At 44.2% G+C, this 22,898-nt stretch overlaps 1 protein-coding gene across 1 annotated transcript in view; it reads left to right on the top strand.

Moving 5' to 3' along the window:
- The window catches only part of ATP1A4 (ATPase, Na+/K+ transporting, alpha 4 polypeptide), a 67,847-nt gene that overhangs the window by 6,793 nt on the left and 38,156 nt on the right, over positions 1-22,898 (top strand). Inside the window, exons 5-12 of the mRNA XM_006895461.1 lie at positions 1,312-1,446; positions 1,714-1,831; positions 3,914-4,182; positions 6,596-6,794; positions 7,019-7,128; positions 7,314-7,448; positions 15,341-15,530; positions 15,670-15,842. Of these exons, the coding sequence (XP_006895523.1) occupies positions 1,312-1,446; positions 1,714-1,831; positions 3,914-4,182; positions 6,596-6,794; positions 7,019-7,128; positions 7,314-7,448; positions 15,341-15,530; positions 15,670-15,842 (1,329 nt within the window). The remainder of the gene's footprint in view (positions 1-1,311; positions 1,447-1,713; positions 1,832-3,913; positions 4,183-6,595; positions 6,795-7,018; positions 7,129-7,313; positions 7,449-15,340; positions 15,531-15,669; positions 15,843-22,898) is intronic.

Raw genomic sequence — 22,898 nt, forward strand, 5'->3', positions numbered from 1 at the left:
TGAAATACATCAATTGGTATTCCATCAATTCCCGGGACCTTGTTTTTCGCCAATTCCTTTAAAGCAGCTTGAACTTCCTTCTTCATGACCAGTTCCTCTTGACTCAGAAATCTTAATAGGACAAGGAACTTGGCTGGCTGGTTAGCAGCCAGATGATTACTGTACTACCAAGGCTTTCTTAGTTACTAATTGTGACCCTTTTCAGAGAAAACCTTAGCTGTTGACTTCTCTGTAGTTCAACAGCTGGTACATTACACCTATAAAACAGTGATTTTTCATTCCATTGATTACATTAAAACACATTGCAACACAGTGTACACAATACACTTACTTACATACCTACTCACACAAACATCATGAAACAACACTTAACCTACTTTAACCGACCTCATGAAACAACACTTAACCTACTTTAACCGACCTCACTGCTCTCTACTAATAGCTGATCCTCATTTGGGTTTCTGAAGCTGTAAGGAGATTCCCTATCTTTCTCCTGAGGAGCCCCTGGTGTGATTGTCTTATGTATAGTAAATACTGTGAAGACATAGTCATTAAAAAGGTGAGGGCTGCGTGTACATAAGGAACAGAGAAACATTGCTTTGAAAACAAACACCTGAGTAGACACCTATTAAAACAAGAGCCACTAGAGAGTTTGCCATTTTAACACACCAATTACCTAGGCTGACTGTAGAATTTGCCATCTGCTTGTTATATATATATTTTTCATTAATTTTAATGAAAGTTTACAGAAACTTAGGGTTTCCAGTCATTCATTGTTGCACTTTTCTCCCTATCCAAATCCTCCCCCCAATTCACTCTTCTCCTTGAAAAGAAAGAAAAACTCTTTCATTGTTATACAATCCCTCCCCCCAAGTCCACTCCACTATGCAGCCTTCACTCTGGACTTCTGTAATAACAAGAATACCCATTCACATATCCCTTTTAAACAGTTCTCTCCCTCATCTGTTTCAATGAAATATACATCATTCCTCCCCTCCTTTTCTGTCTTCCCTCAACCCTGATTTCAGTCCCATTTTACAACAGTGGCCCTATGCAATATTTAAGACTCCACCTCTTAATGGGAGGAACATCAAAGTCATATGCAGAAGACCCTGCAAAGAGAGATAGTAGGGATCTGCAAAATTACCAAAGAGACCTTCAAAGATAATGTGATAGGGGCAGGAAGAAAGGGGAGTCAGAATGAAGGAGATGAAGAACAGGAGGCTGTAGGCTCCAAGCGGGATGGGAGAAGCCGAAAGGGTCATTTGGAAATGGCCCTACCCTATACGCACTGGTGCTCCTTTCCCATAGCAAGCCCTGGTAATCCGAGGAGGAGAGAGGATACAGATCAATGTACAAGACGTGGTATTGGGAGACCTGGTAGAAGTGAAGGGTGGAGACCGAATCCCAGCTGACATCCGACTTATTGCATCACAAGGATGTAAGGTGAGGGGAGGTGGATTGCTATGGGAGGGAGTGAAAGGTGGTTTAAAGGCATTGTAGTTACCTGGGCTCAATGAAAGACAGTAGGATCTGATCATGCAGAGCCTTGACAAGTTACCAGTGCTGTTTGAGCTTACAGACAAGGTGCCAGTGAGCAGACCTAAGCTCCTCTCTTAAGTTAGAAACACTGATGAGCAGGTCATCTTCATTAATGAATCTGCTTCCCTCGGCCACTGCTCATCTTATGACCCATCTTCCCTTTCACCCCAGGTGGACAACTCATCCTTGACTGGAGAGTCAGAGCCCCAGAACCGCTCCCCAGAGTTCACCCATGAGAACCCTCTAGAGACAAAAAACATCTGCTTCTTCTCCACCAACTGTGTGGAAGGTGAGTATCACGTCATTCAGAACCTATATATCCAAAAGCAGGGACTTAAGCAGAAAGAGCTTGAGAACTCTCTACTTACTAAAAAGTGCATAGCTACAAGGTTTTGGATCACCTAGCCTCTCCATCTCTCGTAGCCTCTCAGAGCCACCATTGCCGCATCTGCACAATGGCAATAATACAAGCCTCTATCCCACTGATAGTCAACTCATCACAAAAGGTCTAGTGTGTTGCGAGCGCCCTGGAACTGTCAGCTCTTATTACCCGAGTCAGTGGATGGATTATGCTCCAGGAGCAGGACCCTCCTCTCCAGATAGCATATTCAGGGGGACCTTAGAAATGGGGACCGTCAGCAGCTCTGCGCTAGGATGTTTCTGCGTCCTATTAGCTTGAAACTACCCTTGCTAAGCTGCATGTGTAGTTTGACAGGACCTTCTGGAGACCTAAATTAGTGTCAATTAAAAGAAGAAACTATTGAATGTCTACTGTGTGCTGTTTTAAGGTCCTTTAAAAAAAACAACACCTGTGTGAGAAATAAAATAAGAAATACGTTAAAAAACAAAACAAAACCCAAGGTGAGCTCTGGTGGCCTAGTGGCAAGAAGGTGTACTGCAATCCCAGAGGTGCATGGTTCAAATCCACCAGATGCTCTACTGGAGAAAGAGGAACAATCTCCTCCTGTACCAATCAGATCTGATTTGACAGTACACACACAAAATAATAAAAATTTTAAAAAACAAACAAACAAACAAAAACAACAACCCAAAACATATCTTTCACCTTTGCAGCTTTGTAGATACTTCATCTCATTTTAAGGACAAAGCTGAAACTAAGAGTTTAAGCTATTTGCTCCTGCAGCAAACAGCTAATACATTCCAAAACTGGGTTTCCAACTCCGAGACCAATTCTAACACGCATGCTATTTTCATGAGCAGTAAGCTGCTTTTCCGATACGGACTGTGAGTTTAATGGCAGGAACTTCTGACTTCATGGTAGAGCAGGGAGAAATTGAAATTTTGAACAAAGAACCTTGTTGGCAGCTCAGCTCAGGCCAGGCTGGTGCGTGGCCTGCAAGCATTTATGTACAAGTCCCCTTGTGTCAGGGGCAGTGCTGGTGGACAGGAGAAGAGGACCTTGCTACACACACTGGTACAGATGCTCTAAGCATTTATTTGTTAACTGAAAGATTGGAGGTTTTAAGCACTCACAGGTCCCACGGAATAAAATCCTAGCTGGATTTTTTTTTCAATCAGCCTTTGAAAACCCTATTGACCACTATTCTACCATGACACATGTAGGGTAGCCTTCCTTTAGAATCATCTAGAAGGCACCTGGTTGTCCCCTGCACCCCCTCCTTGACACAGAAGTCCGAGTGTTATGGCCTGTGCTACCCACCAGGGGTCAGCCTGGCTCTAGCCAGGGCAAAGCAGGGAGGGGCTCAGGTTAGGGGAGGCTTTCTCAATTTTGCCACTGCTGACATTTGGGGCTGCAGAAGTCTTTGTTGTAGGGCCTGCCCAATGCACTGCAGGGTGTTTAACAATATCTCTGCCTTCTACCCATAGATGTGAGTAGTCCCCACCCCTCAACACCCCACCCCTGCCCAGCCAAAAATTAGATTGTGCCAAATGCCCCTTGGGGATCACTCCTAGTTATTAATCACTGTGGTAGAGCAGAGCAAAGGGGATATTAGGACCTAGGACTCCACCAGAAGGGTGTAGCCACTGTTCCTGGGGATCTAGGGACTATTTAGTTGTTAAGGACAAAACCAGAAAAAATATAGGAGGGGAAAAGATATTACGTTTAAAGAAGACCTTCAAGATAGTGAAGGAAATGAGGCAACAAAATTGGGTATCTCTGGAGAACTGATTTTTTTTTTTAAGACTGGGAGAGACCTGCATTTATATGAGCTAAATGTGAAGAGAATATAACATGGCAACCTCTCAGAGGATCTTTCATGTCCGAGGATCTTTCATGTCCATCTGTCTGTGACCATGGAAAGCTTTCTCTTCTTAGGAACCAACTCTAACAGGCTTCCCGATTCAGACTTGGGGTTTCTCTGTGACTGTCCTTTCTCTTCTCTCACAGGCACAGGGCGGGGCATTGTGATTGCTACTGGAGATGATACCGTGATAGGACGCATTGCCTCGCTGACCTCGGGCCTGACAACCGGCAAAACTCCCATTTCCATTGAGATTGAGCACTTCATCCATCTGATCACCGTGGTGGCCCTCGTCCTGGGGATCTCTTTCTTTGTGCTCTCGCTTCTCTTGGGCTACGGCTGGCTGCAGGCAGTCATTTTTCTAATTGGCATCATTGTGGCCAATGTGCCTGAGGGGCTACTGGCTACTGTCACTGTGAGTAGACAAAGCGAGAGGTGATCTTGGGGAGCGCGGATCACCTTAGGGAAACAAAATTGCCCATGTCTCTTTCATCGTTGAAATTCTCAAACATATTCATAATCTATATTAAGTTATCGGGAATAATATACCCAAACCTCTCATGGCTGTCAAGACAGAATCAATTAATAGCTGACCCTCCATAGGTTTCCAACGGCTGTAAATGACACGAGAAGAGATTGACCATCTTTCTCCCATAGAACTGCACAACTGTACGGGCCAAGCCATTGAGCTCCCAAAGTGACATTGACCCCCTCTACCTACGTTTTCTCGAGCCTTCTCTTTCCTTTCAGCGAGCAAGCTATGAAGAGGGCAGCCGTGAGTTACAAATCACCATTGGACTATGTCCACCATTACCCTGTCTTTTCAGGTCCCCACTGGATCTTTCCCACTTCCTTTACCCCCTCCGTCCACCTTTACGGTAACTTGTTTGTACAGAAGCGTCTGTCTGCTATTTCTCCCACATAGTGACTGGTGGCTTCAAACTGCTGGCTTTTGGTTAGTAGTCTAATTCTTTAATCACTACACGACCAGGGTAAGCAACTCTAAGTAAATTTTATTGTACTGAGAAGCAATATGATTTCCTATTTTATATATCACTTTTTAAATTTTTTTTTTTTTTACTACTTGTTGTGTGCCGTCGAGTCAGGTCTGACTGGCACAGGAGGAGACTGCCCATCCTTCTCCAGCGGAGCATCTGGTGGATTCAAACTTCAGGATTGCAGCACAGCTTCTTGTCACTAGGCCACCAGAGCTCCCTCAATTTCCTATTTTATCTTAAAGAGTCTGGTGGGGCAAGGGGTTTGTTGTCTACTGCTAACCCCAAGATTGGCAGCTCAAACCCATCTAGAAGAGCCACAGAAGAAAAAAAGACTGACAAATTGCTTCCCTAAAGATTCCTAGGGAGGAAAATGTGCAACAATGAATGAATTTTTTTAAAAAATTAATTAACCCACTCCAAGATAAGAGCCAAGGAAAAAAAAACCTGTGGAGGGTTCTGTCCTGCATGTGTGGTGTCTTCCCGAATCACGGGCTCACTGGACAGCAGCTAAACACAAAACAAGTCACTTCTATCACATCTAGACATTACTCCTTTAGATACTCTGGGTGGGAGTTCAAACAATTCCTTTTTTTTTAAAGCCATTCTTCATATGGCCCCTTGTCTTGCTGGTCATCCATTTGGAATACAGATGAATATTCTGCTTTACGTAAAAGTGGGCAAATATTCTTGGATGTGGTTTGGTTAGTATAAAAACACTGGGACTTGTGATGTCATAAGTTATAATTCCATGATTAGAATTCTGTCCTTAAGTAACTATAGTTTAAGAATTCCTTGAAGTTCCTGGATGGCACAAACAGTTCTGTGATGTAAACAGACATAAAGAACTAATGTAAAAATTAGACATGCCTGAGGTGTGACAGCAGAAAGGGCTGGGGACTCAACTTCAGTGAACTTCACCAAAACCCCCGCGGAGCAATTTTACTCCGTGTAAAACCAGTATACACGTGGTTCCATGAGTTAGAATCAAGAGAATAGCTTGGGGTTTTTTCTGTCAGGGAGTTAGAGGAGGAGAACTCATTCAGCATTGATGTAATTTCATAAGATTTATGACTACCAAAAGTCTTCTGGTTTGAGTTGACTCCTCAAGTTACTTCAAGGTTTGTGATAGCCCTTCCCAATTTGATCATTCTCTCTTCCTCATTCTTTTTTTTTAAAACTATTGCTGTAACCTTTCTTTACACCTAGTATCTCATACCACAATAAGAGATGATGGTCCATGGAAAGATTGGATTTAAGAAGAAGAGGTGGCCTGAGCGTTAATCAAAGGAGACTGCCGAATAGAAAAGACAAAAGAATTATGAAGGAGAGAAACATTCTGGAGGAATAAGGAGGCTCAGTTTCTAAAATACTGTGTTCAAACAATGCCTTTTTTTTTTTTTTAAATTTTTGTGTGTGTACCGTCAAATCGGATCTGACTGGTACTGGAGGAGATTGTCCCTCCTCCCCCGGCAGAGCATCTGGTGGATTTGAACCATGAGCCTCTGGGATTGCAATGCAGCTTTTTTGCCACTAGGCCACCAGAGCTCCCCTCAAACAATGCCTTCTTTTTTTCCCAAATTAGGATTTTTATTTTATTGGTAGAACTCATAACAAACCAATGACTATATAATAATAATACAACAACATCATCAAAACACTGCCACATAGCATGAACCTAAAATATTTTCCCAAATTTCTTTACCATCGCCACAGATGCAGCCTCCATAAGTGCAAACAAAAGGGAAGGAAGCAGAAAACAAGCTCAGACTTTCAAAATAACAAAGCGGTGTGAGGTGTTAACCTTTCCTCGTTTCCCTCTCTGGGTTTCAGGTGTGCCTGACCCTGACAGCCAAGCGCATGGCGTATAAGAACTGCCTGGTGAAGAACCTGGAGGCCGTGGAGACACTGGGCTCCACCTCCACCATCTGCTCTGACAAGACGGGGACCCTCACCCAGAACCGCATGACCGTCGCCCACATGTGGTTTGACAGGACCATATATAATGCTGACATCTCTGAAGACCAAGTTGGTGACTAGTGGTTTTGGTGGACCAAGAGGAGGATTTGAGGGGGGTAGTGAGGAGTGAGCTGACACGGCCTGATGAGTACAGACGGGAGAGGCTAGCTGGGAAGTGGACTAGAGGGGAGGAGTGGAGGAAAAGAAAAAGTACATCCATTCTGGCGTAAGAAACTGGATGTAACTCCTAGCTTCAGACTCAGCTCTCCCCTGCTCACAACTTTTCTCTCTCCCTAGAGCAAACATTTGCCAAACACTCTCCCACCTGGTTCACGCTGGCCAGAATTGCTGGCCTCTGCAACCGAGCTGACTTCAAGGCCAAGCAGGAGGCAGTGCCTATAATTAAGGTAATAGGCCTGAGGGAGAGGGTGGTCTTCAGTGTCCAGGGTGTAACTTGCCCTCATAAAACAAAAAGAAAAGAAATTTCTTTTCTGGGGATCAGTGATTTCCCCCCCCCCAGCATCTCCTCCCTAGCCTGCCCTTCTCCAGCCTATATGGGTGAGCCTGTGCTTACGCAAACTTCTCCTGGCAGCGAGAAACAACAGGTGATGCTTCCGAGTCGGCCCTGCTGAAGTTCATTGAGCAGTCTTACCGCTCTGTGAAGAGCATGAGAGAAAAGAACCCCAAAGTGGCCGAGATTCCCTTTAATTCTACCAACAAGTACCAGGTACAGAGGTGACAGAGGTGGGATGGTGAGACAGATGGGCTCATCACATGGGGTCATGGGAGCTTTGCCTTGGCCCAAAGCCACCTCTGAGGTGTAGAATAGAGAGAGAGGATAGCCAACATCTCGATTAAAAGGAAGTCTTGCTTTAAAAGGGTGGAGAGAAAGAGTACGTAATAAAGGTCAGTTCTAAGGTACCTAAGTGGATTGATTGATTTGCACTTGGACCTCTCCAGAGTGCTGAAAAGCAATTATGTCAGTCTAGAGACTGAGGTGTACCTGATCCAGGCCATGTTCTTCCCAATTACTTTCTATGCATCAGGGAGCTGGACAATGACTAGGATGACAGAAGAAGAATCAATGCTTTTGATTGTGGTGCTGGAGAAGAGTCTTGAATATGCCATGAACTGGAGAGGGTGAAACCAAGTTTCTCCTTGGAGGCTAAGATTTTGAAGCTCCATCTCACATACTTTGGGCATATGGTAGCCAGGAGGGACCAGTCCTTGGAGAAGGACATCATACTTGGAAGGGTGGGTGGACAGCTCATGAGAGGAAGACCCTGGCTGAGATGGATTGATACAGTGACTGGGACAATGGGTGTTGGTGTGTTGAAATTAGTGAGACTGGCTCAGGACAGGGAAGGGTTCAGAGGTGCTGTATATAGGGTCGCAATGGGTCTCAGGTGACTCAATGGCACGTAACAACAACAACAACAACTAGACCCTCAAGGGGATGGATATACTCTGTGATGCAGCAGTGGGCTCAAGTGTGCCAGAGATGATGAGGCTGGCACGGGATAGGGCAGGGTTCAGTCAGGCCTGTTGTTCATAGGGGCTGTAAGAGTCAAACTCGACTCAACTGCACCTAACACCAGCCTGATCCAAAAGCTCATGATTTGAATTTTTCCACTGACGCTGTGGAAGAGAGATCTAGTGATTTGCTTCTGTAACGATTACAGCAAGAAAATACCAGGTTTCCTCTATAATACACGAGGTCACCATGACTCGGAGCTGGCTCAGTCCTGACAAATCCTAATCAAAGCTCTGAGCTGGTGCCTCTTTGGGAAGAGCCAATCACAATATGCTCTCAGAAAGGCCTGTGAGTAGCAAAAGCTGGCAGATGAAAGGTCACATGTTTTTCTGTTTTTAAAATACCACACAATCAAATATCAATCTAGATAGATGGTGTAACCTGTCAGACAGCTAACCAAAAGACCAGGGGTTTGATCCCACCATCAGGAGGTAGATGTGGCAGTCTGCTCTGATGAAGATTCCTAGCTCTGGGAACCCTCTGGGATGGTTTACTCTGTCCTATAAGCTGTTTTGAGTGGGAATCAGCTGCAAGGCAGTGAATTTGTGTGGGGTTTATGCTTTCATATAAGGAGCCCGATGGTGCAACCGTAAAGCTCTCAGGTGGTGGTCTGAACCCATTTAGCAGTTCTGCTTCTGGAAAGATCATTGTTGTGCCCACGTCGAGCCCATTTTCAGCTCTTTTTCTCCCAAGGAGTAGGTTTGAATTGCCAACCTTTTGGTTATCAGCCAAGCCCTCCTCCAAACCATAGCACCACCTTGGGCTTCTATAAAGATCACAACCAAGAAGACTCTGTGGGGCATTTCCACTGTCATTTGGGGTTTCTGCAAGTTGGTATCAGTTCAATGGCACTCATCGAGAACCACATACTTTCCTATTGAACACTGAGCATATAAAGGTTAAAGAGAACCGTACTTTTCTATCTCCCAAAAAACTGGCATTCGGGTAGTGTGGTATAACAAGCTTCCTGGGCCCAGACTGTACACTTAACTTTCCTAGTCAGTGGCATCACGAGGATGTGCATCACCCAGCGTAGTACCTCATGGTGCCTCCCCCCCATGGACCTCCACTCAATACCAGACCATATAGAACTTCAGTAATACATTTTTTCCCATTTTGATCATAGAATAATGATAGTATAAATGTAGTTAAATGATTGAGATGTAGTATTTCCTTGATTATATGAGGACTAATAACAAAATCTGACTCAAAGAGTCAGCTAACAGATGCTGCCCTGGATGTGCTCACCATGTTGTACCAAGAAATCTGGAGAACAACCACTTGGCCAACTGACTGGAAGAGATCTGTATTTGTTCCCATCCCAAAGAAAGGTGACCCAACAGAGTGTAGAAACTACAGAACAATATCATTGATTTCATATGCAAGCAAGATTTTACTGAAGATTATCCAAAAATGACTGGAACAGCACATCAGCAGAGAACTGCCAAAAGTCCACGCTGGGTTTAGAATGGGTCGTGGTACTAGGGATATTGTAGCTGATGTTAGACGGATCTTAGCTGAAAGCAGGGAATACCAAAAGAATGTCTATCTGTGTTTCATTGATTATGCAAAGGCATTTGACTGTGTGGATCATAACAAACTGTGGCTGACTCTGGGAAGAATGGGAATCCCAGAACATTTAATTGTGCTAATGTGAAACCTATACTTGGACCAGAGGCAGTTGTCAGAAGAGAGCAAGGAAACACCGCATGGTTCAAAATTGGGAAGGGTGTACACCAGGGATGTGTCCTATCTCCATACCTTTTCAATCTGTATTCAGAGCAGATTATCCAAGAGGCTGGGCTCTATGAGGAGAAGTGTGGTGTCAGGATTGGTGGAAGATCTATTAACAATCTGCGTTATGCAGATGACACAACCCTGCTTGCCGAAACTGAGGAGGACCTCAAGCACTTGCTGCAGAGGGTCAAGGACTGCAGCCTTCAGTATGGATTGAGGCTCAATGTCAAGAAGACAAAGATTCTCACCGCTGGACCAATTGGTAGCATCAGGATGGATGGCGAAGAGATTGAGATTGTTCACAGCTTCAGTTTGCTCCGCTCCAGGGTCAACACACCTGGCACCAGCAGCCAGGAAATAAAAAAACATATTACGATGGGGAAGTCTGCTGTTAGGGACCTCTCTAAAGTACTCAAGAGCAACAGTGTCTCTCTGGAGACTAAGGTGCACCTGATACATGCCATGGTCTTTGCAATCACTTGTTATGCATCAGAGAGTTGGACAATGACTAGGGAGGATAGAAGGAGAATTGATTCCTTTGAGCTGTGGTGCTGGAGAAGAGTATTGAATGTTCCCTGGACTGCCAAGAAAACAAACAGATTCATCCTGGAGAGGGTTAAACCAGCCTACTCCTTGGAGTCAAGGATTCTGGGACTTCGTCTGACATACTTTGCACATGTAAGGAGAGACAGGTCCTTGGAGAGGGACATCATGCTTGGGAGGTTGGAGGGACAGCGCAGGAGGGGAAGGCCCTCTATGAGGTGGATTGATTCAGTGACTGGGGTAATCAGGATGGGTGTGTCAGAGGCAATGCGATTGGCACAGGATAGAGCAGGGTTTAGGGCTGCTGTACATATGAGTCGCAAACGACTCGACGGCACATAACAACAACAACAACAAAATAGTTCTATGAAATCTTTCTATATGGAATTATATTATTATTTACAATATTATTAGTAACTCAGGGGGCTTCTGGTGTACAAGTTGCCGTCCCACGGTCACTTGTGATTGCTGTGAGGCTGAACATTTTGACACGGATGTGTCAAATGCGTTAATGGTTGGCTACCCAATGCGGACTGAGAGTGGGGTGGAGCTCCCCGATTAAACAAGCGTGGAAGGAGGAGTGTTATCCACCACTTCCATAATAGCTTGCTTCTGGAAACCCTATGAACCTGGAGAGAGGATGAAAGGCACCCAAGCATCAAGGACTCTCCTTCATAGGGTCACTATGAGTCGCCTGCAACTCGACGGCACTTAACAACAACAACAACAGGGGGCTTAGTGGTAAGAAGTCGCACTGCCAACCCAAATGCATGCTGTTCAAATCCACCAGCTGCTCTGCAGGAAAAAGATGGGCTATCTGATTTGGTTTACTGCGTCTGAAAACCTACTGGAGAGTCAGCTATGGGTCAATTCTGACTTGATAGTATGTAACAACAACAATGACAAAATAGTTTTAGGAAATCTTTTTTTATTATTTTGCGTGTGTGTGTATGTCAAATCAGATCTGACTGGTACAGGAGGAGATTGCCCCTCCTTCTCCAGCAGAGCATCTGGTGGATTCGAACCACTCACTTCTGGGATTGCAGTGCAGCTTCTTGACACTAGGCCACCAGAGCTCACCTGTAGAAATCTTTTTACATTGAGTTACATAATTAGTTGCAAATTTATTAGTAACTCAATGGAATCCATTTTTTCCCCACATTTTTAATTACTACTTCATGATCTGAAATGTTATTGACACAGGTTCACAAATACTGCTGTTGTTGTTGTTGTTAGATGTTCTCTAGTCTATTCTGGTTCACAGTGACCCTATTACAGCAGAATGAAACCCTGCCCAACCCTGCGCCACGTACATAATCTTTGTCATGCTCAAACCTATGGTTAGAGTCACCTGTCAATCCATTACATTGGAGGTTTTCCTCTTTGCTGTCGCTCCATTTTTTTCTAAGCATCATGTCTTTTTCCAAGAACTGGGCCCTCCAGATACCATGCTTAGTGTATATGCGATCAATTTCACCATCTTTGCCTCTAAGGAGCACTCTGGCAGCACCTCTTCCACTAACCACAGTGTTGTTGTTGAACGGTTGATAAAATCAGTAATTATAAAAATACCAGCAGCAACAAAAACAACAGCATGCTTGTAGTGTGTGCAAACAAATATGTGATGCAAATCGCCATGGAATTGGCTCATAATGAGGGTGCTGACTCGAGCGCTTTACAAGCTTCAGACCGTAATTCAGCAGGGTTTTAACCTTGGGGGAACATCGGTGTATGTGACTAAACTTAACCACAAAATATGTTTGTGCTTGTGAGTTGTTAGCACTCACTCCCGGGTTAGTTTATGAAAATGAACACATTCCTTCTGGGATGCTACACAAAAATGTTATAGACCATTGTTTTGATGTCACTCCCTTGGACAATGTCACCTGGTGTAGTGAGTGGCCTCACTAACCAGACAGGAATTTGGTGCCTGGCAAAGTCCCTTAAGGCCTTTAGTGGAAAGAATTTGATGCCTCTCCCTCCCTCTCTGTGATTCAAAATAAAAGCACTGTGAGTCTGCAAGGGTAAGATGAAAAACACCCTGAGTTTCCCCACATACAGACTACTTAGCACCTTTTCTGACATACTGATAACAAATTCAAACTGCAAAATCATTCTCTGTGGCACAGCGTAGCACTCAGGCCTTCCCCTGGCTACCCCTCAGGGGGCTTTGTGGAACCCCTTGCTGCTTTCACTTGATGAGCTTATTCTACGGGAGCTGGAGGTTCTGTTTGGTGGAGCCTTCTAAGCAGGCCTGCTCATTGTGGGCCTGGGCTCTCTCCTTCTCTATGACGTGTGTGTGTGTGTGTGTGTGTGTGTGTGTGTGTGTGTGTGTGTGAATGGAAGCCAGCTCTCAGTGCTGGCAATTCCAGATATTTCCTCCATCTTTTTGCCCTGTCAACATGTGATTTTTGTGACCGAGTTGCTAAGCAGTTTACTATCATCTTTGGGCCCTTTCACTCATTCACCAGATATTTCTTTCTATATTATTATTTTATTTTATATTGGTTTGCTTACAATTTTCATATACATTGTGTTTCACACTATTCTTCATTCCTATTGTGTTTCACACAATCATTCTCATGCATTATGTTTCATGAAATTAATCACCATTGGACAAAATATCTTGAGTCTTTAGAAAGTTGAGCGTTTTTAAACCTTTTATGGCTTTCTGCTGTAAATGAATTAGGCTTGCTCTCTGGAGTATTTAAGCATATTTTGAACATAACAGGATAGGGGTTTTTTGGTGTCTAGTGGAACAATATTGACCACTCAGTTTTTACGCACTGTTTTCTGTCTGGTTTATCATTTGAGAGGTGCCGTTCTGGCCTCCCCTGGGCTGTTTCATTTCTTTTCAACACAGGATTGTGTTACTTGAAAGGCTGTATAGCAAGAGTTTCCTATCAGTTGTTTAAAAACGAAAAATGCTGTTGAGTCATTTCCAACTCCTGGCAGCCGTATGTGGTTCATTGAGTTTTTAGTGACTTTAATCTTTCAGAAGGGACTTCACATGGCATCATAGGTAAGGAGTTGCAGTGCCAATCCAAAGGCAGGCAGTTCAAATCCACCAGTCACTCCAGAGGAGAGAGGTGGGCAGTCTCTTCAAATGGAATTTACAGCCTCTGAAAACCCACTGAGGCATCAGCTGCAAGTCAGTTCTGTCTCAGAGAAGAATCTTTCCAAGAGTACACTGTCAGGGAGTTCTGGTGGCCTACTGGCAAGAAGTTGCACTGCAATCCCAAGGCATGCAGTTCAAATCCACCAGATTATCCACTGGAAAAGGAAGGGCAGTCACCTCCTGTGCCAGGCAGATCTGATTTGATGGCACACAGAAGGAAAAAAAAAGAGTAGACTGCCACGTCTTTCTTCAAAGGTACCTCTGGGTAGATTTGAACCCATCTTTTTTGGTAGTAGTTGAGTGTTTATTTGTATCTCCCAGAGACATTTTTGTTTCTTTCCTTAGATCATAAATCAAAAGAGAAGACAAAACCTGAACTACTGCTCTCATTTCTTGTCAGGTTCACTTCATGAAATGTCCCCTCATACAAGCTCACTGACACCCAAGCTTGACTACCTGGCCCTCCCAGGGGACTTCGTGGGCTTTGAGGAAAAAGTGGCAAGGGGACGAGAAATGCTTGCCTATTTTTTAATTATGCTGCAGAGCATCCGAAACATTTTGTGCAAGTGTTTTCATAAAAAGCAAATTAAACAAGGCAGAGCCATTGACATTTTTGTGAAGGCACTAAAGTTTTAAGAGACAAAATGGATTGACCTGCTGAGGTCACAAAGCTGGGAAGTGTATTGGTGCTCCCCTAGAACACAGGTCTTTGGATGCAGATAGGTTTTCTTTCCTTCCTCAGCTGTCTGCCTTGACTCTCCCCACACTTCTGCTCTCCAGCAATCCAGTCAGAAAGGAAGCAGAGGTGAAGGGAGAGCGGCTGACTCTGCCCTCAGAAAGATAAAAGAGATGGACATGAAAACAACATCAGACTAAGGGTTCCTAGGAAGGGAAAGGGCCTTGGGTCAAGTGGTATTTTTTTTTTTCTTTCTTTTAACTGTGATACCATCGACTGGGCTTTTTAGCATGGTGGAGATTGTAAAGATGACGCTTGACAGGTCAAGGTTCCAAACTGTTGTTTATAGGGTCGCTATGAGTAGTAGCTGACTCAGTGGCACCTACCAATATATATCCTGGTGACACAAATAAGAGTTATGTGTTGGGCTGCTAACTAAAAGGTTGGCAGTTCAAACCTCCCCAGTAACTTCTTGGGAAAGACGATGCCATTTCCTCCTGTGACGATTTATCTAGCCTTGGAAACCAGCTCAATGGCAGTGAGTTCAGGGTTTTTTCCATCGATGGCACAAATGGTTAAACATTTGACTGGCAGTGGAAAGACTGGCTGTTCAAACCCACCAGTGGCTCCAGAAAGAAAGATCTGCTCTCATAAAAGTCATAGGGTTTTTTTTTGGTTTTTTGTTGGTTTTTTTTTTTTTTAAAAAAAAAGCGCAGTCAAGAAAAGCCAGTGAGGCAGCTCTCCTTTTTCTATGGGGGTTGCTGAAAAGCTGAAACCTCTTCAATGGCTCCTAATAACAACAAATTCAAATGCAGCAGAATATTTGGGCACACACAGTCTTTACATGCACAGTTCAGGGGCCATTGCGTTCCTCGTGTCTCACCAGGGGTCAGACTTGGGATTGGAGGACGATGGGAGTGGGAAGCAAGTCACTTCCTCTTTTTTACCCTCGAAACCTTTTGGCCCAGCCCTTGCTCTCTTCTGTTCCACCAATGTTTCTTCTTTCTTTAGATGTCCATCCACCTTATGGAAAACAACCCCAATGCTCACATGCTGCTGATGAAGGGTGCTCCTGAGAGAATCTTTGAATTTTGTTCTTCCTTCTTGCTGAACGGACAAGAGTACCCAATGGATGATGACATGAGGAGTGCCTTCAACCGTGCCTACCTGGAGCTGGGAGGTCTAGGGGAGCGTGTGTTAGGTGAGGGGGCCGTGGGGAAGGCTTTAAATAAATGGCACCAATCTGGCATTATTTGTGGGATGCACAATTTAACATGTTGGAGAAGAGGGGCCAGGGTCTTGGATGTCTCAGTGCCTGCTCACCTCTTCTTTCTCCACAGGGTTCTGTTTCTTGAATCTGCCTAGCAGTTATGGCAAGGGATTTCCTTTCAATACTGATGAAATCAATTTCCCCATGGAGAATCTTTGTTTTGTGGGGCTCATATCCATGATTGACCCTCCACGAGCAGCTGTGCCTGATGCTGTGAACAAGTGTCGTAGTGCAGGCATTAAGGTAAATCCCTGAGCACCCCAGAGACTGCCCTGCCCCCTCCCTGGTGCAGGTTGGAGCCGTTAGTGCAACGTCTTGCACAGAGTGAGTGCTTCATAATGTTGGTTACACTAAACTGATTTCTACTTTCCTGAACTTATACTATATTTTTCTTAAGAGGTGCCTGTCTTTTGAATTGCCTCATATGCTTGTGAAAGTTGGACAGTGAGATAGGAAAACAAAACAAAACAAAAAAGAAAGAAAAGAAAAGGATTGAGGCCTGTGGATCATAATTTTGGCAAAAGATATTCAACTCACTGCCAAAAGAACAAACATCTGTCTTGGAAGACATGCGGCCGGAGTGCTCCTTAGAAGCAAGGATGGTGAGACGGTCTCACACACTTTGAGGATCTTTTTTTTTTTTTTTAAAATTAATTTTAATGAAAGTTTACAGAGACTTAGGGTTTCCAGCCCTTCATTGTTACACTTTTCTCTGCCCTCCCCATTCACTCTTCTCCTTGAAAAGAAAAAGAAAAACTCTTTCATTATAATGTAATCCTTCCCCCCTAAGTCCACTCCACTGTGCAGCCTTCACTCTGGACTTCTGTAATGACAAGAATACCCATTCATATGTCCCTTTTAAACAGTTCTCGCCCTCATCTGTTCAAATGCAGTATACATCATTCTTCCTCTCCTTTTCAGTTTTCCCTCATGCCCAATGTCAGTCCTGTTTTACAACAGTGGTCCTATGCAATATTTGTCCTTTGTGACTGAGATATTTCAGCATAATGTTCTCCAGGGTCATCCATTTTGCAATGCTGCATAGTATTCCATTGTGTGAATATACCAGAACTTCTCTATCCATTCGTTTGTTAATAGGCACTTGGGTTGTTTCCAACTCTTTGCTATTGCGAACAAAGCCATGGGTGAGCACATATCTGCTTGGGTGGTGGTTATGGTTTCTTTAGGGTAAATTCCCAGTAGTGGAATTGCTGGGTCAAATGGTATTTCTGTTTGCAACTTTTTGAGAAAGTGCTATACAGCTATACAGCTTTCCACAGTGGTTGCACCATTTTACACTCCCACCAACAGTGAATAAGGGTTCCACTTTCTCCACAACCTTGCCAGCACTTGATGTTCACTATTCTGTTAAATTTTGCTATTCTTACTGGGGTGAGATGATATCTCATAGTTGTTTATTTATTATTATTATTATTATTATTATTATTATTATTATTATTATTAGAGTGTGTACTGTCAAATCGGATCTGACTGGTACTGGAGGAGATTGTCCCTCCTTCTCCAGCAGAGCATCTGGTGGATTCGAACTGTGCACCTCTGGGATTGCAGTGCAGCTTCTTGACACTAGGCCACCAGAGCTCCTTTTATATTTCATAGTTATTTTATTTGTATCTCTCTTAGAGCTAGGGATTTTGAACATTTTTTCATGTGTTTGTTGGCCATCTGAATGTCTTCTTTGGTGAAGTGTCTGTTCATATCCTGTGCCCATTTTTCAATAGGATTGTGGTGCTCGAGTATTTTTTTTAAATTCTAATAAGTCCCTTGTCTGACATGTCATTACCAAATATTTTTTCCCAATCTGTGGCTTCTCTTTTTACCCTGTTGGAGAAGTTTCTGTATGTGCCTAGGGATTTAATTCTTAGAAGGTCCCATTCATCTGTTTTATCCTCTCCTGGTTGTAGAACACTTTGAGTATCTTATCAGGAGGGACCAGTCCCCGGGGAAAGACCTCGTACTTGGAAAAGGAAAAGGTCAGGGAAAGAGAGGCCGACTCTCACTGTGACTGCAGCAGTGGCCTTAGACACAGCTGAGAAAATGAGGATGGTGCAGAACCAGAAAAGGCTTTATTCTCTTGCACATAAGGTTGCTATGAGTGGGAGCAGAGTCAAGGGCACCTAACAACAACACAGTCCCCTCTATAGTTAGAAGCCTGACTTGTACCACACATCCCATTCACAAGGGCAGCTCTAAAAATCTGATTCCCAGGCACAACTCAGACCAATTAAATTAGAAATTCTTAGAATATGAATCAAGGGGCTCCAGTGCTGCCACAGTTATACCTTCAGCTGCCAACGGAAAGGTCGCTTATTCACATCCTCCTCATTGTTGTGGCCGTAAGCCAACTCGTAGCTAACTGTCCAGCAGGTTTTCAGAGGCTGTAAAGCACACAGGAAGGGACTGCCCATCAGAGCAGCCAGTGAATTCAAACCACATGCTTCTGGGTTGACATTGTGTCTCCTTACACTAAGCCACCAGACTTCCCTAGAGATTGCGGCCTAGGAAATCCAACAGAGCATTTCTACTTTGTCACACAGGATGGCTCTGAGTCAAAAATCAGCTCAAACAGTATCTAAAGACAATAATACGGTAGAGCCCAGGCATCTGTACGGTTGTTCTATGCCACCGAGTTGACCACAACTCACAGGGACCCTATGAGCAATAGATCTGAACGTTGCCCTGTCCTGAGCCGACCTCACCCTCTCTGACACACCTGTCCCCATTGCCACAGTTACTCAGTCAATCCATCTCACCCAAGGTCTGCCTCTCCTGCTCTGACCGTCTTCCCTTCCAAGCATAACGTCCTTCTCCAAGGACTGGTCCAAAAGTCAACAATCTTTTCGAGAGATCCCAATGTGTTGTCAAGCTTTGTTTGTCATCATCTTTGTGCCACCGAGTTTGAGAATCAGCGTGTGAGGGCAGTGCTTCCCAGACTTGAATGTGTGTGAAAACCACATGGGGATTCTGCTAAAATGCAGGTGGCTGTGATTCCGTGGCTCAACACTACCCCACAAGTCTACAGAATGGTCTCTTTGCTGCTGGTCTGAATGTCACACTTGTTGTTATCGTCAAGTTGTCTATGCTGATAGTGACCCTGTAATATCAGACCCAGCCTGTCCTGTGCCGTCCACATCCTTTCTGATATGCTAGAACCCATTGCTATGTCAATCGGTCTTGTTGAGAGTCTTCCTAGCTTTTGCTGACTGTCCATCATTCCAAGTATGATGTCCTCCTCCAAGGACTGGACCTTTCTAACAACACACCCAAAATATGTGAGAAAAAGAGTCAAAATCCTTGCCTTCAGCTTAAATTGTTGTTGTTGATTGCCTTCGAGTCGAGCACAACTCATAGCGACCCTATGAACAAAAGGCCTGAAGCCTCTCTCAAAGTTCATAGAGTTTCCGGAGGCATAGGAGTATCAACATTTTAGAAGATGCCATCTATGTGAGGTGAGTTATGATTTTTGTTGACAGCACATAAAAAATAACAAAATATTAGAAATGGACACCTTCCCTGACCACATCTGGTATTCTAAATAATAATCTGCAACTAGCACAGATCTTAGACTCCAGGGGTTTGAGGAGGGATGGCATGTTCGAGCAGAGGTGCATTTGGAAATGTTTAAAGAGATCGACCTCTAGTGACCCTGTGGTGAGGAGCAGTGTTGGGGACCCAAAGATAAGTGATTGGAATCCATCAGCAGCTCCTCTGGAGAAAGATGGGCAATCTCCTTCCATGCAATTTACTGCCTCTGAAAACCTGCTGGAGGGTCAGCTGTGAGTCACTTCCATCTTGACAGCACACAGCACAGATGTCATTTGAGTCCATGAGTAGCTCAGGTGGCTGAGGACTCTGCTGTGAATGGAATGACTGGCAGTTTGAATGCATACAGAGGCACGTCTGGAGAAAGGTATGGTAAACTGCTTCAGTCACTGAAAATCCGATGGAACACAGCTCTGCTCTGAAACTCATAGCATCACCATGGATCAGAAGTGACTCGATGTCACCTAGGCAGTTTGGGTTTAGATGGTACCTGTTGGAGCTGGCTTTATATTTGAACTTCGCCTGTTAGTAGTTTGCCTGGAGGTCAGTTTGCACCATGCTACAGTCAGTCTGGTCGCTAGATTGTGAGTGAATGTCCTAGTCACTACCTCACACACTGTCTAGGGTGGCATAGTGTCTGCATAAATGGCCTTACCATGACACATCTCACAGGATAGCAAGCCATCTCGATATTTAAGTCATGATTCTATAAACAACTATATCATATTGCAGAAGATAAGTAAAGAAGAGATTCACGTACATTTTCTGGCCTGTGAGGGAAGCTATTTGAATGAGGAATGACACAGTAGATGTGGTCTCAAATATATCTCATCTGAGTTTGTGGATGCCACTAGAAAGTAATTCTCACAGATGAGTACTGGTGAGTTTAGAGGAGTTGTTATGTGCCACCGAGTCACCTGCGACTCCTAAGTGACTCTGTACAATAACTCTGAACTCTGCCCTACCCTGAGCCAGTCTCACTGTCTCTGACACACTTACCCCCATAACCCTGGTTACTATGTCAATCCATCTCATCTGGGGTCTTCCTCTCCTGTACTGTCTCTCCACCCTTCCAAACATGTGTCCTTCTCCAGGGATTTGTTCCTCCTGGCCACATGCTCAAAGTGTATGTGACAGAGCTTCAAAATCCTTGCCTCCAAGGAGCAGCCTGTTTTCATCCTCTCTTAGATTTGTTTGTTCTCTTGGCAGTCCATGGTATATTCAATACTCTTCTCCAACATCTCAACTCCAAGGTATCAATTCTTCTTCTGTCATCCCTAGTCATTGTCCAGCACTCTGATGCATAGCAAGTAATTCCAAAGACTATAGCCTAAATCAGGAGCACCTTAGTCTCCAGACTGACATTGCTACTCTTTAGTACTTTGGAGAGGTCCTTGACAGCAGATTTCCCCAGTGCAATTCTTCTTTTGATTTCTTGACCACTGGTACCAAGAGCTGATTGTGGATCTGAGCAAGTTGTAATTGTTAACAGTCTCAATCTCTTCTCCCTCTGTCATGATGCTGCCAATTCAGTGGTGAAAATCTTTGTTTCTTAATGTTGAGTTTCAATGCATGTTGAAGACTGCAGTCTTTGACCTTCTGCAGCAAATGTTTTAGGTCTTCTTCTGTTTCAGTGAGCAAGGTTGTGTCATCTGCATAATGTAGGTTGTTATTTAGTCTTCCTCCGATACTGATTCCAAAGGGATCACTTCAGTCAAGATGACTATTAGAAGAAATATCCTTACCCCTGCACACCCGAGGCAGAGCAGAGAAGTCTCAGTCTGCAAAAAGACTTACGCTCTCAGCTCTAACAGATAGGTTGGCATTTCAATGCCTACACCACGACCACTCCCCAGCTGCCAGAGGCTCCTAGGAAGAGATGTTTGACAAAATACTTCCAAAAAGTCAGCCACTGAAACCTCAATGGAGTAGAGTTCTACTCCCTCACACATGGGGTCACAACAAAGTTGGATTCAGCTTGAGGGTAATTGGTTTGGTTTTCTGGACTTTGAGGCAGAGCAAGCCCTGAATAGTCCCAAGAGTCTGCCTCCCTGGGCTTGCCACCTGTGGGCAGCTAAATGTGGGGAGCAGGGGGGCTCAGTGCTTCCAGGGGCCAGTCCTGGAAGGTTGACAAATCCTTTTGTAGTATCTTATCTTCTCTTAGACCCTAGCCAAACAGAAACTTAGCTGATTTAGAGAAATCTTTTGAATAAGTCCTACTTCCTTGTAGGGCATGCTTTGTGGTATGAGTGTAAATCATACACACGATGCCATCTTTTAAGAAGAATCAGACATGAGACATAGAGAAGGCTGTCCCACTAGAAAAATCCTTCCAGGATCCACTCTGAATTGGTATTAAAACTGTTGCAAGGCCGATGAACATTGCAAGGCCACTGAATGAAAGAAGTAGGGTAAAGGTTGTACAGCAGTGAAATCGAGCAAAACATAGGATTGAGGAGCTGCTGTTTCCCAGGTAGCCACGGCTTCAGGCTGCTTATATAAACATGATTTTTAAAGTTATCTCATTATATTGGCCACTCACCGAGGTTCTTCTTAGCATGAGGATGCTTGGCCCTTACTACGAACCTACAGGCAACCCGCCCCCACCACCACCACCAGAACTACAGACCCATTTTGAATGCAATCTTGAGAGTGTACAGTAACTTCGCAACACTAGCAAGGTTTTTTTCCTCAGCTGACTGTGTTGTGGGGGAAGGAGAGTACGTGGGAACAAGAGGGCAGCTTGCAAGACTGTGTGGGAACATCAGAGGTGTAGCCAACACCAAGCCATCAGAAATTCAATTCTTTCAGTACTTGGCAAATTCCTGAAATTGCAGATGCCCTTTTACCTCAAAGGGAGCCATTCTCCGTAGAACTGCGCTTCTATTGTTTGCACACATCTCAGGGCTCTTGGAATTTGTGTCCCAGGCACTTCCTCTTGGGGTGATCTACTACTTTTATGGTTTCAGTTTGGCCTGGAGGTTGTACTGCCAGAATCTACTAGCCTGTTGTTGGTAGTTGGGGGTCGATGTTGACTGGTGGTTGACCCCCTATGTGCTGAGCAGAGCTGCTCTGTGGGCATTCTTAGCTGCAATTTTAATGGGAGCGTTAATATTAAGGTTAATCCCCAGACCTTTCCTTTCTCTATTCCAATAAGCAAATATGAACCACCAATCTTCAGTTAGCAGTTGAATACAAACAGTTGGTGCCACTTAGGGACATTTGAAATGGCTTTAAAATTGTCCATGTTAGTGGTGAAAGTAGGAATGATAGGACAGGACTACAACTGATATTGGATAACCAACAATGGATTGGACACTAGGGACAAACAAAGCAAAAGAGAAGCAGAGTGGAGATCTGAATGCGCCCGGGCCTGGATAAAATGTTGTCAGGCAGATGGAATTTTCCAGACGCTCCTTTATTACCACTTGTTCCATGCGTAGGTGTTTTTGTCTTGGATCTTCGGGGAGTTAGACTAGCTTTTAGAGCGATTAAATGAAATTGTGAAGCTCGTAGTACACACAGATCCCTGGCTTAATACTGGGAAATTTGGAACTCAGCCTGTCCAGTATTTTGTAGTTTGATGGTCCTTACGTGCTCCCAAGAGCCAGGATTTTTGATATGTAGCACAAGCTCTCAGAATCAAGCTACTAAAACTTTTGTTGAAAGGAATCAAGGTTGCATCTGCTCTTAAGAGGAGAAACCTAAAGGACCTAGAATGTCTCTCAGCCCCACTTC

This window comes from Elephantulus edwardii, unplaced genomic scaffold, assembly GCF_000299155.1.
Source record: "Elephantulus edwardii isolate Elephantulus edwardi_28Jun2011 unplaced genomic scaffold, EleEdw1.0 scaffold00168, whole genome shotgun sequence".
NCBI classification, from domain to species: Eukaryota; Metazoa; Chordata; class Mammalia; order Macroscelidea; family Macroscelididae; genus Elephantulus; species Elephantulus edwardii.